The 14,472-nt window shown below is 38.9% G+C and overlaps 1 protein-coding gene across 1 annotated transcript in view; it reads left to right on the top strand.

Annotated features, from left to right (window-relative positions):
* Positions 1-14,472, top strand: part of Heatr1 (HEAT repeat containing 1) — a 42,031-nt gene continuing 27,559 nt past the window's right edge. The window contains exons 1-15 of the mRNA XM_034509854.2: positions 1-147; positions 430-602; positions 1,163-1,379; positions 3,609-3,750; positions 5,401-5,502; positions 5,807-5,947; positions 7,013-7,224; positions 7,342-7,475; positions 8,669-8,771; positions 9,590-9,700; positions 10,200-10,317; positions 11,186-11,293; positions 11,961-12,056; positions 12,499-12,587; positions 13,738-13,949. Of these exons, the coding sequence (XP_034365745.1) occupies positions 461-602; positions 1,163-1,379; positions 3,609-3,750; positions 5,401-5,502; positions 5,807-5,947; positions 7,013-7,224; positions 7,342-7,475; positions 8,669-8,771; positions 9,590-9,700; positions 10,200-10,317; positions 11,186-11,293; positions 11,961-12,056; positions 12,499-12,587; positions 13,738-13,949 (1,927 nt within the window). The 5' untranslated portion in view covers positions 1-147; positions 430-460. The remainder of the gene's footprint in view (positions 148-429; positions 603-1,162; positions 1,380-3,608; positions 3,751-5,400; positions 5,503-5,806; positions 5,948-7,012; positions 7,225-7,341; positions 7,476-8,668; positions 8,772-9,589; positions 9,701-10,199; positions 10,318-11,185; positions 11,294-11,960; positions 12,057-12,498; positions 12,588-13,737; positions 13,950-14,472) is intronic.

The following is a 14,472-nucleotide window of genomic DNA, read 5'->3' as shown; positions in this document are numbered from 1 at the left end:
CAAAGATGACCTTTTTCTCTTGCCGTAGTGGAAAGCCGGAAGTTCCTACGAGGCGTGCTTCAGAGTTCCGGAACAGTGCCGGCACCATGTGGGAGCTGATCTGAGGAGTTGTTAGCCGTCTAATCCTGCTAATATTTCGAGCTCAAGGTGAGCAGGAGCAGGGTGTGGCTAGGCACTGCCGTGGCTTGGGATGAGTGGTCAGGGTAGGCCTTGAGACCGTGGTCCAGGGTGGGGAAAGCTGATGCTGCCGAGGCGTAGTTAATGCAGTTGCTATGGTGGTTGAGCTTAGTGGGTCCTGGAGTGTCTGGGAAGCAGTTTTCTGTGTCCTCAAAAGTTCTTAACGCCTTATTGCCGGTACATGAACCCGGTGCTGCCATCAATTAAGCCGCTTGAAGTTTCGCAAAAACTTTTCACGCTGTTTGTTCTTAGCCGGCGTTTGAGACATCCGCCACCGTGCAAGATGACGTCCTTAGCCCAGCAGCTCCAGCGACTCGCCCTCCCTCAAACTGATCCCAGCCTCCTATCTAGACATGAAGTTGCCTCTCTGTTATTTGACCCAAAGGAAGCGGCCACAATCGACAGGGACACCGCCTTTGCCATCGGTGAGCTTCCTTTTATTTAGCAAAGCTCCTGGAGCAATGATATTATTGATATTGGCGGGGGAGGGTTCTTGTCTGTTTGGGGTTTTTGTTGTTGTTTGTTTTCTGTTTGTTTGTTTGTTTGGTTGTTTTTTTTTTTTTTTTTTGCGCTGTCTGCTTCCCGAGCAGAGCCTAACTTGATTTATCCTGTTAAAGGGGGGAAACCCCAAGTCTTGCTAGATGCTTGAATGTATTTATAAACAATGGTATCTGAAATTTTACAAACCAAAGGAAGGAAAATAAAGAAACTGAGACAAGCAATGACCGAGGTGTGAGGGAGACTTTCAGAACTGGGTGTAGTTACAATAAGGACTAAAAAGAAGGGATGAGGTGGAGTTCTTGTCATGAAGCCCTTTCTTTTCTCCTAGTGAGTGGGATCAGACTTATCCTATATGGTAACCACTAAAGCCATTGTTTGAGAGTGCATTACGCATTATAACAGAATTCATGATCTTAGGGGTGAGAAAAAACTGTAGAAGAATATCTGTTTGAGTTTGCTTACAAAGAAGTTACCCGTCTCCTAGGATGCACTGGCCTGGAGGAGCTTCTTGGAATCGACCCTGCCTTTGAACAGTTTGAAACACCATTATTCAGCCAGCTAGCAAAAACCTTGGAGCGCAGCGTTCAGACCAAAGCAGTGAACAAACAGCTAGATGAAAACATTTCGTCCTTCCTCCTTCACTTGTCTCCTTATTTCCTCCTTAAGCCAGCGCAGAAGTGTCTGGAATGGCTGATTCACAGGTAGCTAAAACTTAACACTTAAACACTTGTTAAGCTATATTGTTAGCTTTCGCAAACTTCGAAGGTTAATATGGTGTCTAGAATGTCAAGTAAACATTCTCTTATAGTAAGCCTGGTGACCTTGAATAAAGTATTATTAGTTCCTATTTAATGTGTTTAGGATTTTGGGGGTGGGTTTGTTTTTGAGACAGGGTCTCACTCTGTATCTCTGGCTGACCTCAAACTCAGATCTGCCCTATTCTTTCCCAGTGATGGGAAGTATGACATTGTCTTTGGCTAGTTTTGTTTGGGGGGATAAGGTCTTATTATTATACAGCTCTCATTTGTTGTTTTTTGTTGGTTTGTTTGGTTTTTGGAGACAGGGTTTCTCTGTGTTCCCCTGGCTGTGCTGGAACTCATTATGTACACCAGCCTGGCCTCATACCCAGAGATCTACCTGCCTCTGCCTTGGAGTGCTGGGATTAAAGGCATGCACCACCACCAACTAGTTCAAGCTGGGTTTTAACTTACTTTTTTTTTTTTTTTCCCCTAATGGCCTGGAACTCACTATGTAGATCAGGTTTACCTCAAATTTACAAATCTGCCTGTTTTTGCCTCCCAAGTCCTGAGTTTAAGGCTTTGAAGTCTTGTTCCTGCCTTAGTACTGTGATTATAAGTGTGTGCTACCAGACCAGACTTAACTGTATTAGTTCTAAGGAGCTAATGCACCTTGACATTGCAGATCCATTCACATGGGGCAAAACAGTTAAAGTTCTTTCTTACCACTCTAGATATAAAGAACATCCTTTAAAGTATCAACCAGGTAATTAGTACTAATGATGTGCGTGAGCATTTGCCTGCCAGGCCCTGTATTCTTGTGCACTATGGGTGCTAGGAACCAAACTTTGACCTCTGTAAGGGCAACAAATCCTCTAGATGGCTGAACCATCACTCCAGGCCCTCTTCATGTAACTTTTATTCAGCAAATGTTAAATGTGATTAAAAAAAAAAAAAATTCTGTAGGTTGTCCTTGGTTACTGTCTTTTAAATAAATATGTTAATAAAGTTTTACATGGGATTTAGAAAGGTAGATTTGTTGAGGAAAGCTTCATTCAAGTAGTGTCTTAGTGAATACCAAAGCCTGTATAAAATAGATAAAAGGCAAGGTCTGCTACTGTTAAAGTACATTTAGGGGCTTAAGAGATTGCTCATGGTGAAAAGTGCTTACTGTTCTTGAAGAGAGCCTGGGTCGGGTTCTCAGTACCCACGTCAGGGGCCACTTATAGCTATCTGTAACTCCAGATCCAGAGGATCCAGTGCCCTCTGACCTCTGTGGGCAAGTGTATGCATGTATATAATACATCTTTTTTTTTTTTTAAGTACATGCAAGAGAATAGGAGAATCTTCCTAACATTCTTAACGTAGAGAGACTGACAGTTTTTTCAAGTTCATATACGAATTATATGTTGTTATTTTTTTCTTTTCCATTAGTTTATTGGCATTTTCTATCAGAATAAATTGGATTTTATTAATCTTTTGATTTTTGCTGGGTAAGGTGGCTCACACCTTTAATTCCAGCACTTGGAGGCAGAGGCAGGCGGAACTCTGAGTTCAAGTCCAGACTGAACTACAAAGCAAGTTCTAGAATATCGAGGGCTACATAAAGAAACCCTGTCTTAATAAAAATAATCTCTCCCATCCCCAACTGCCACCCCTCCCTTAAAAAAGCCTTTTGATTTTGGAAACATAGTAGTTAGGAAAGCTGTAGACGGTGACTGGAGCACAGACAAACTCTGTTGTTGTCTTGTTAGCCTGCTAGCTTTCTGTGGCTTAGTGAGGACCACACAATTTCATTAAAGTTGAAAGAAAAGAATAGAGTATAAATTTTGATACTGAACATTCAAAATGTTATTGCCTCCAAATTGATTGACCCATGTTGACTCAAACTTGAATGCAAAATGGAGGGTGTCTCGTCATGATTGATACTGGTCCTAGCTCTTCGGACTTCGTCAAGACAGGATTTGGACCTTTTAGAAACGTGCCTGCCCGGCATGTTGATACATTCTTGGGAAGCAGAGGCAGGGGTTTGAGGCCATCTTGGTCTTGTCAGTCTAGCAAATTCCACGCCAGGCAGGGCTATCCAGTGACACTTTATCAAAAGAAGTGAAAAAGAAAAAAGAAAGAATAAAAAAGAAGGACCTGTGAATTTTGCAGTTTGTACTGATTTTAATTGTTTTCTGTCTTTCTTAGGTTCCACATCCATCTTTACAATGTAGATAGCCTCATTGCTTGTGTTTTGCCATACCATGAGACACGGGTATTTGTGAGGGTGATCCAGCTTCTAAAGATTAGTAATCCGAAACACAAATGGTTTTGGCTGTCTCCTGTTAAGGTAACATTGTTTAATGACATATTCATTCATTCATTCATTCATTCATTCATGTATATACTTATTATAAATCATGATTAAGGTTGTATGTTTTGATTTGGTTTGGTGGGGTTTTGTTTTGTAGTTTTATGTTGAGGCAGGGTCTTACTGTGAAGTCCTGGCTAGCTCCTACTCACAGTGATCCACCCCCTTCCTTCTTAGCTGCTTAGCTCCTTGTGTTTTGGGGGGTCCTGTCTCACTATACATCTAAAGCTGGTTATGAACTTTCTTATTTTGAGAAAGGGTCTCTGTGTGGCACTGCATGACCTGAAACTCACTATGTAGACCAGGCTGATTTTAAACTAACAGATCCACCTGCACCAAGAGCTAATGACAGATGATAGGGGAGCTGGCAGTCAGAACAGGAGAGAATGGATGGGGAGTTTTGAGTTCAGCATAATTGGATTTGGGAAAAGTAAAGCCCTTAATGATCCTGGGGATAGTCCAGTAGTACCTATGCCATTAATTTTCTAGCAGAAACTCTTTGTCAGTGCTGTCTAGGATTTATTTAGTATCCAACATCAGACAGTGCATTTTATATCATACTCTCATGGAGTCTCATTAACTCTTTAAACAGGTGAGGACAGGCTCAGCAAATGTAAGCTACTGCTGGAGTTCCTATAACTGAAGTGGGCACAGTTACTATATGAGCCCTGTTCTTTGTACAGTGTTACTCTGCATTTGGAATTTTGGTACAAAAGACATTTTTTAAAAGATGTAAGGAGAGGAATTCTTAAAATACTTACACAAATTAAAGGGATTAGAATTACTTGAAGAGCATCAAGATAGTGTTAAAATTGAGTAGGTGTTTGGAATGAAAGGATAGTTACCTGAGAAGAAGGCCTAGAAAGATCTGTCTGCAGAAGAGACTGGAGCTGATGAGAAATGCAGCAAACTTACAGACTGTGGTTCTGTACCAGATGCCAGTGACAGCACTAGTGAATTCAGCACTCAGAAGGAATGAGGGAAGGAATCCCCAGTTTTAAGACTCTGGGTATAAATTGGTCTGACTAACTGGAGTTCAAAACGGTGCAGCTAGTGAAACAGCTGCTGCTCAAACTGCCTTTCCCGGAGCTCAGAACATCAAGCCCATCTTCCCCTGGCCTTCACAGACTTCACCATTATCTAGAAACTAACTCTGGATATCTAAACCTCATTCTCCTCATAAAGGTTACTTGCAGTCTTCATTTCATTGTTTTGCTAATGTTTATTCACAGACCATGTAGTAGTTGTTAGTAGTTAGTAGTAGTAGTATAGGTTGGCCTGGGATCTATTTTCACTATTAGGATATTGTGAGGCGGAGACAGAACAATGTAATGTTGGCTCAAAAGCCAAATCCTACTAGTAGAATTATGCAGATCTACAGAGTTGAGGTTAAATATATACATAAGTGGCTCATGCTGAGTGTTAAACTGAATTCTTTTGCCTTCATTGTCATTTGCTCTTTGGAGTTTCTAAGAGTTAATGTGTTAATCTCATAACCACCATTATAAGGAGAGATTTTATCTTCTGTGTTGATGATCTGCCACAATATACGAATGTTACTACATAGATGCCTGAGGTAACGGTCAGTTGGCGATGGTTTCTAATAGCTCGCTCTTTTGTTACTAATAGCAATCTGGAGTGCCTTTAGCTAGAGGAACTTTGGTCACCCATTGCTACAAAGACCTTGGATTCATGGATTTTATTTGCAGCCTAGTGACCAGATCTGTGAAGGTGAGCCATGAGTGTTGTGGAGTGTGTGGACTCATAAAATGGTTGCTTACTCTGAGAAAGGAAACATATTAGGTGGAACTTGGAAGAAGTTCCTTGGGGTGCATGAGCAGGTGAAGAATCAGTCTTTTCACCAAAGATATCTTCTATAAAAATAAATTAGTCTATTGGTGATTATTAAATAGAAACTATCTAAAAATGTCAGGAAGCTTGTCAGGCAAGCCATTCTTACTCAGCGTTGTGTATGATACTTAAAGAGCCAGGCGCTTCAGAAGAGCCTACATGTGCGCTGTGATCTCTATTTCAGGCTTTTGCTGAGTATCCAGGAAGCTCAGCTCAGTTGAGAGTGCTCTTGGCCTTCTATGCCTCCACCATTGTGTCCGCTTTAGTGGCTGCTGAGAACCTATCAGACAATGTAGTCGCCAAACTGTTTCCATACATCCAAAAGGTAAGACAAGTAAATCATTTTATACATAAAGGAATTCGCTTGCTTGTGAAAATTTAATGGAGAAATAAATGTTTTTAAATTGCTAGTTTATTTTGAATGGTTGATAAGATTCAATCTTTAGGTTTAAAAGACTTGTCAGTTCTTAAATGTCTAGTAATTAATGTTAGCTCTCACTGTGTCCTAGATCTATTTTCTTAGTCATAGACTTCAAGCAAAGGCTATCACTTACCTGTTCTTTTAGCATTGGCATCTTTCCAGACACTTGACAGAGGCTCTGCTTTTACTTCTAGGGCCCCAGGTTACTACCTGTAATTCAGTACCTCCAAAGACATGAGCTCACAGGTCAGGCAGCGCTTGTTGTCTCTTGTTGGGATGTCTGAGTTAGGAGGCTTTTCTGAGGTCCCTTCTCATCCTATAGACTTGTCTCATCCCTGTATCCGTATAAGAATGGAAGTGAACACCCTGATTTTCCACTCCTAAAGAATCATTGGCTGTCAGTGTATGTTAGGTTTCATTATGTCTTTATTTGTTAAGGTGTTTTTAAAATTACAATTAGCTTAAAGGGCTTATTTTTGTTTGTTTGCTTGCTTGTTTGCTTATACATGTGTGTACTGGTCTGGAAGCCAGAGGACAACATGTGTGAGCTTGTTCTATTCTTCTAGCATATGGGCCCTGATGGTTGAACTCAGGTTGTCAGGCATGATACCAAGTGTCTATGCCTGCTGAATCATCTTGCCAGCCTTACGGGTTTTTGTTTTGTTTTTGGGGCTTTTGTTGTTTGGTCCACACTGGTTTTAAACTCATGTTCATACTGCTTCTGCCCGAGTGCTGTGGAATTTGGTGGGTTTTTTTGTTTGTTTGTTTTGTTTTGTTTTATCTTATACATGGAGACATAAGGATTCTGCCAAACCCTGCTATACCATGTAATGTTTCAGTGTGTGTATTTACTGTGTTTAACATTTAAATCAGGGCAAACATTGACATTTCTAATTTGTTGTAGTTAAGAAACAGGTTAAGTAGAAGAACATAATTTTGTCATTTTCTTTGTATTTTAAAAACATTTAGGGGTTGAAATCATCTTTACCAGATTATAGAGCTGCGACATACATGATAATCTGTCAGATTTCTGTGAAAGTAACAATGGAAGATACCTTTGTGAACTCATTGGCATCCCAGATCATCAAAACGTTGACCAAGGTTCCTTCTCAGGTCAAAGATGGATTAGGTTGTCTGATAATTCTCTTACAGCGACAGAAGCCAGAGACCCTTGGGAAAAAGTATGTATTGTTGTATAGTCAGAGGCCAGTAAAGTTGTTTTGAATAAGTTTTGGTAAATGTGCTTTTTAAACTGCTACTTGTCTAACTTGTTGCTATTGTGTATTGCTTCTTGAAAGGCCGTTTCCACAGTTGTGTGGTGTTCCAGACCTTATAGGGCTACTTCACGGGATCTCCGAAAACTATGATGTGAGTCCTCTTCTGCGCTACATGCTTCCCCATCTGGTTGCCTCTGTTGTTCAGCACATTGCAGGTAGGTGGCTTACATTTGGGTCTAAAAGGTTCCTAAGTTTTAATTATCTTCATATAGGACAGACACCTGGTTGATAGATTTTAACTATTTAAATTTTTTTTCTAATTATAGTTTCTATGTAACTTCTCTATTACGGGAAAAATCTTTAGGGTTCACTGAACCTGTTATTCTGAGAAATTTCTCAGGATTCTGTTATTTAGATAGGTTCTGAAGGAATGAGAGAATTTGGCCAAGTGAACCTTTGTTTCCCTTTTAGATACTTACTGATCTCTAGTGTTTCATTCACAGTAAATACCCAGCTTCCAGGAAGCTGTCATGCATAAAAATCCAAATTATGAAAGAAAATGATTAATTTGCATTATTTTTCTTTACTTCAATAAACAGAAAAGAAAATAAATACTTGGTTCTGTTGCTGCTTAGAGAATACTAATAAAAAGTCTCTAAATTATGTTAAATCTGATGAATACTAAGAAAAGCATTTTCAAAATTATGTTGAGTCAGATATAAAAAAGGATTGCACAACCCAATCTTACCTTAAAGCTTTTATTTCAGTAAAGGCTAGAAGACTGCAGCCTTGGCTTAGTCAGGAGGCATTGACGTGAAAGCTTAGCTTGCTCTCAGAAATCTAGGTTATAACCCAGCTTCACTAGCTTTTAGTGTGATCTGGGGAAACAATATATGATTATTGCACTTATTGTCATTGATACCTGTGTCATGGTTATACTTATTAAAAGTATGGAGAATTTCAGGTGAAGGACAAATGAGAGTAAGATACACAAAAACTGTTTGAAAACTGTAAATTACTCAATAGACAAAATATATATTCAAATATAAGTAAAAAAAAGGCCTGGGAGATGATTTAGCTGTTAAGAGTGCTTACTGCCCTTGCAGAAGACCCAGGTTAAGTACCCAGAACCCATATTGGGAAGTTCATAGTTGTCTGTGACTCCTGTTCCAGGGGATCTGATGTCCTCTGGTCTGCAGGTACCTGCATACATCTGGTGTACGTAAGTTCAATATAGTCGTATACATAATTAAAAACGGCTTAAAAAAAAAAAGAAAATAGGTTAAGAAGGTAGATACTAGTATATATGTTTTTAAGTTATTACTAGTGAAGGTTTTCACTGTAAGTAAATTTGATTATGAACATGTCAAAAAGAATATCCCTAATTCAGCTTTCATCTGTTACATAGGAGAAGAAACTGAAGGGATTGATGGTCAGATCTACAAGAAGCACTTAGAAGCAATACTTACAAAAATACCACTGACGAACAACTTAGACCATCTACTGGCTAGGTAAGGTTGTTTTAGCATGATTCTGATGTGCGTATTTATGGGTAAGTATACAGTTCAGGATTCAGGAGTAGTTTTCTAGAATGCTTTTTAACATATTTTGCACTGTCTATATCATTGCACTAATTACAGGTAATAACAATTGACAGCATAAAATGCAAAAGCAAATTTTTCTTATTTGTCTTTAATGGTTATAGAAGGAAATGAGAAGGTAGGAGGCCAGTTAAATTTGAGTTGTAACTAAGTTTACAACTGTTTAAGTTCTTCTATTAATAAATGGGCTGTAGTGCCTGAAATAGCACATCAAAGCTGATAACTAGGTGAATGTCACTTAGAATCTTAATATTGAGAGTGGGTGTGAGATGGAAATTATTTCCTCCTTTTCTCTGAAAGGTGTTTCTGTTATGTGGTGAATAGAATGCTTAAGTACAGTAGTAGGTGTAGGTTGGAACCTGGCTGACACCACTTCAGTTAGAGTAGTGGTTTTGGAAGCCAATCCTCCTGGGTCTGTTTTTGCCACTATGTTAGGTGAGAAAGGGAATGCCTGCAGTCTGTAGTCATGGAGGCTTAGTTCACAGTCCAACTAAGAACAGCCTTAAAGCCTTACCCTACTCTTTGTTACATAGAAAGATCACTGTTGGTGCATTTTGTTTGACCTCAGGCAAATTGGAAGGTTTCCTATGTCATAGTTTTTCATCAGCAAAATCAATATAAATTCTTTCCTATGGATTATTAGAGACATGATTTATAAAGCATTTAGCACATAGCAGGGATTCCATGACTGATAACCCATTTTGCTAGTGTTCCACTTTGTTTTGCAGCCGTCTTTTTGAAGAATATATTTCGTACAGTTCCCAGGAGACAACCCATGCTAATGGAGTGGCTTCGCTTAATGAGCAGTTTCTTCCCCTCATCAGACTTTTAGAAAGCAAGTGCGTCAAGTGTTGTGGACGTCGTCTTCAGTGCTTATTGACTCTTCAGAGATAACGTGCAATTGTGTCTTAAAGCAGTGGGTTGTGGGTGCTGCGTATGCTTTCCTTTTCAGAAAGGGACAGTATATTTACAATGAGATATATTGAAAGACAAAAGGAAATGGGCTATAGAGGGTTTGTGGACAGTATAATTTTTTTTAAGCTAGAGACTTTATTGTCTTCATAGTGACAGACTTGATCAATATTAGCCCTCACATATAGCATGTGTTAAAATTAAGTTTCACTCTAACTTGGTGGCACACACCTTTAATCCCAGCACTTGGGAGGCAGAGGCAGGTGGATTTCTGAGTCCAAGGCCAGCCTGGTCTATAGAGTGAGTTTTAGGATAGCCAGGGCTATACAGAGAAACCCTGTCTCAAATGTCATGTATTTTGTGCGTGTGGGTGAATGTGGCGAACAGCTTTATCAGGAGTGCTGATGAAGTATAACTCCTGCTTAGGTACCCCAGAACATTGGATGTTGTATTAGAGGAACACCTGAAGGAGATTACAGGCCTTAAAAAGCAGGAGCTTTTCCACCAGTTCATTTCTCTTTCTACAAGTGGAGGGAAGTATCGGGTAAGTTGTTCTTCCCCAGCACTGTTAAGACAAGAATTGGTGGTGTGATTATTTGGACAGTGTCTGGCAGAAATTTTCTGCTTTTCCCCCTCTTGAAACTTCAAAGAGCTGAGGATTTATCCAGTTTGATAGTTACGAGAAATAGAGCTCTAGGGCAGGAGTCCTGACTGGAGAAGGATGTAACATCAGGAAAACATTGGGGATGTCCTACGATGTTGGCTAAGTCACCACAGGGTGGATTCACAGTCTCCCAGCATGCCTTGTCCCTCTTGGTGTTCTCTACCAGTGTAGGAGCCTGCAGATAATGACCATGATAGATCTTGAAAAATATTCTGGTGATTCAAGCCTAAATAATAGAAATTTGATGTTTAGGCAGAAGTTCTTAAAATTAGCCTTCAAACCAAATATTTTAAGGAGAAATGCAGTTTTTTTCTCCTAAAATTGGGCTATTACTTTCAGTGCTGCTACATTTCCAACAGCTGTTATTTGTAGTCTGATTCCATGTTCAGCTAAGCTACCACAAGCTGGATCATGTCTTTATTATTTAGATGGGTTGTGTTCTGTCTTAAGTGAGTTTAGTACTTTTACTTGGAATTAAATATCCATGAAAAGTGCTCAGTTACTTTATAACGCTGTTTCATTAAAATGAACCAACACATCTATCCACAGAAGTACACAGAATACACGGTGTACAACATGTATGTGTTCATGTGTTATAACTCATACATGATGTTTTAGAGATGAATGTAATTTTCTATTTCTACATTTATGATTGTTGTACAGTACACTAGGCAGCGTTGGGTGTTTTGGTTTCATTTTTAATTATATATTTCTCAGATTAGTGAAATTAATTATGTTGCACCTACAGTTTTTAGAGGATTCTGATACCTCTTTGATGCTCAGTTTGAATCACCCACTGGCTCCTGTGAGACTTCTGGCTGTCAAACACCTAAAAACTATCATGAAAACATCAAAGGTTTGTGTGTGTCAAAGAGCTTTTACTTTTTTTTTTTTTCCACCTTATAGTAACTAGTCTAATTCTAGAATAAGAAATTGGAGTTTCTATCAATTGTATAATTGTAGATAAGTCAAATTTTACCATTTTTTAGGGTTTTTTGGGAATATCTGCCTTACAGAGTTTTTTGTTTTGTGTTTTTATATTATATTTTAAAGGTTATAGTTAATTTTTAAAATTATATTTATTTATTTGTTTGTTTACTTAATTTACTTATTTAGTGCCTGTGCATATATACACAGGTGAGTGCACAGAGGTCAGAGAAAAACTTCTGGGTCAGAGGACCACCATGTGGATATTGGAGATTGAACTTAAGTTGTCAGGCTTGGTGGCAAGGGCGTTCACCCACAGAGCCATCTCAAGGACCTATTATTTCTGTCTGGGCTATTTTTAAGGTCAATTCCCTAATTAAAAGATGGTATTTAGAGTGTATATTATGTTCAGTGAGACTGGAAAAGGACTGTAGCAGTCACCAGTTCCAGAAGGCCAGTTGTTGATGGCCTGGTTCTGATTTTGTTGTGCTTTCAGAGCTGGGCCTGGTTTCAGCACTGGTGTTCTGAGTTGTCTCTTCCAGTGTCAAAGTTTGTGAGCTTTGTTGCAACAGCTAATTTACTTTTCTCTTCCTCAGGAGGGCATTGATGAGACTTTTATTAAAGAAGCTATTCTAACCCGGTTAGGCGATGATAATGTAGATGTTGTTTTAGCCGCTCTGAGTGCTTTTGAGGTGAGTAAGCATTCTCTGGATGTGCACATCTTATTTGTCAATGCGTTCTTGTTTTTTTCATGTGGTCCTTGACTTTAGGCAGGAATGGGTTTGGAAATTAGTTCACTGAGTGTAGACGTAAGTCTGCTAATGAGTCTTAAAGCACTAGTTAAGACTGTACAGTTTCTGGATAAGGAAGGAAGAGGGGTGTTTTGTGGGTTCTCAATACTGCTGTAAGAGCTTTGTGCCACAACCGGTGCCCCATGGCCGTGGCAAATCAGGTCATAGAATTAATTTTTGAGAAATTATTCTCCTAAGTAAAAAGAAAAGTTCTGAGAGAAAAGTTCTCATAAAAAAAGTTAAATTGGAATTCTTTATAATTAATCATTTTCAATTTCATTCTAGAAATGCTTTACATATTTAGTAAGTAAATATTTACTCATGGTATTTTTTCCCCTTCTAGATTTTTCAACAACACTTTGGTGTAGAAGAGACGGTTTCAAATCTTCTGAATCTCTTTCAAAGAGCAGATCTTTCAAAGAATAAGGATTGGTATGTGTTTCTGTGTCCGCGCTCTTGTTAGTCAGTGACATTTTCTTCAAGTTCACTCTACTGCTCTTCCTTTCTGACTAATGCCTTCAAGAACGTGATTGACCTTTGCTCATGATTGTAGAGCAGAGCTTTTAAGAAAGTTTCTCGTGTGTGTGTGTGTGTGTGTGTGTGTGTGTGTGTGTGTGTGTGTGTCTTGGTACATATGTGTGCATATGCCACTGCATACATTTGGAGGTTAGAATATAGTTTTTTGGAGTCAGTTCTGTTTCCACCTTCCCATGGGTCTGGGAATTGAACTCAGGTGCACATGGGTGCAATGTATTTTGGTTATATGTACTCCAGTTCCTCCTAGAGCCACCCTTTTCCTCCTCATCTCCTCTCAGCTTTGTTGTGTTCCGTCCTTTCTTTACAGCTCTCTAAGTCCAGTCTGTGCTGCCTGTGTGCTGGTGTGGGGCATCCAGTGGAGCATGTCGATCCACCAGGGCCACACCCTTAATAAAAACTAGTTCTCCAGTTCCCAAAAAGGATATGTGCTCCATTGGCAATGTGCTATATAGGGGTGTTTTTCCGGCATAAATTCCTGTACACCTCATAAAGGCCTGGTGCCTCTGGAAGCTAGAAGAGGCTGTCAGATTCCCCAGAAGTGGTATTACTACTGTTTGTTGAATTACCATATGGGTGTTGCACACACAGCTCGGGTCTTCTGGAAGAGCAGCCAGTGCAGTGCTCTTTGCTGAGCCATTCTCCAGCCCTGGGTGGGATATGTTTTTTTGTTTGTTTGTTTGTTTGTTTGTTTTTGTTTTTTTTTTTCTTTTTTTTAAAATTGCATGAGTGAATCTCTACTGTCCACTGGAGCTGAGATATCTGATGTAATATATTTTGTTACAGTTAGAAGCTTTTTTGTTTTTCATTTTTTGATTTTTGTTTTTGTTTGTTTCCTTTTAAGTTATTTGACAGGACAAAGTTATTGGCTAGATAACTCCTTTATTGGAATGGATTTGAGGTTGTATCTTGGTGATCTCTGAGCAATATTTTTGGTGAGGAGACCAGACAAGCTATTGCCGATTGATCCAGAACACTGTGATAACGAATTCTGCTGACTTGAAGACTCTAACATGTGTCTGAATCAAACGTATTTTCTGTCTTCCAGGTACAAGGTGCTTGAGCTAGCAGCAAACGTACTCATTAAAGAAGAGATCCTAAGTCAAAATGACCAGCTGTCAAATCAGGTGGCTGTCCAGTTGCTGCCTTTTATGGTTATTACTGATAATGATGTAGAGTCTCCAGATACAAAAATTGCTATACATTTGTCAAAATCAGGAATTTGTTCTCTGCATCCTCTATTCAGAGACTGGAAAGAAGGTAAGAAAGTCAGTTGTTAAAATCATGGTTAAATGCCCACTTCTGTTCTGTTCTACAAGGCTTTATTTATTTATTTTTAACTACTGACTTTGTACTGTTGTTCTGTTCTTAAAAGCTGTTTTGCTTTAATCAAATACAAAGGTAATTTTGTGTATTCCTTTGATGCCATGGCCAAGAGTTATAACTCAAGATGGCTTGGAACAACTTTATAAAGCAGATATCTATTTTATAAAGAAGATAAATCAGTTAAAATTCAGCTATCTCTGCTGTTCACACTTGTATTTGTTATATGTCAACAAAATAGTTTTTAATTTTACTAAGAGGGAAGCTTGACTACTAAACAAAATCAAAATTGGATTAAAAATAAAAATCAAGCCTTTGTAGAGAAGTAGTAAATATTTTATCTAAATTTGTTACTCACCTCCACCCCGCCCTGTACTTTATATGGATGCCAGTGATACAGTGATAAAGTATTTAGTTTGGTTTTTTTGTTTTGTTTTGTTTTGTTTTGTTTTGTTTTTAC

This window comes from Arvicanthis niloticus, chromosome 8 (genome assembly GCF_011762505.2).
Source record: "Arvicanthis niloticus isolate mArvNil1 chromosome 8, mArvNil1.pat.X, whole genome shotgun sequence".
NCBI classification, from domain to species: domain Eukaryota; kingdom Metazoa; phylum Chordata; class Mammalia; order Rodentia; family Muridae; genus Arvicanthis; species Arvicanthis niloticus.
The sequence above is the reverse complement of the archived record's forward strand: the minus strand, read 5'-3'. Positions and strand labels throughout refer to the sequence as shown.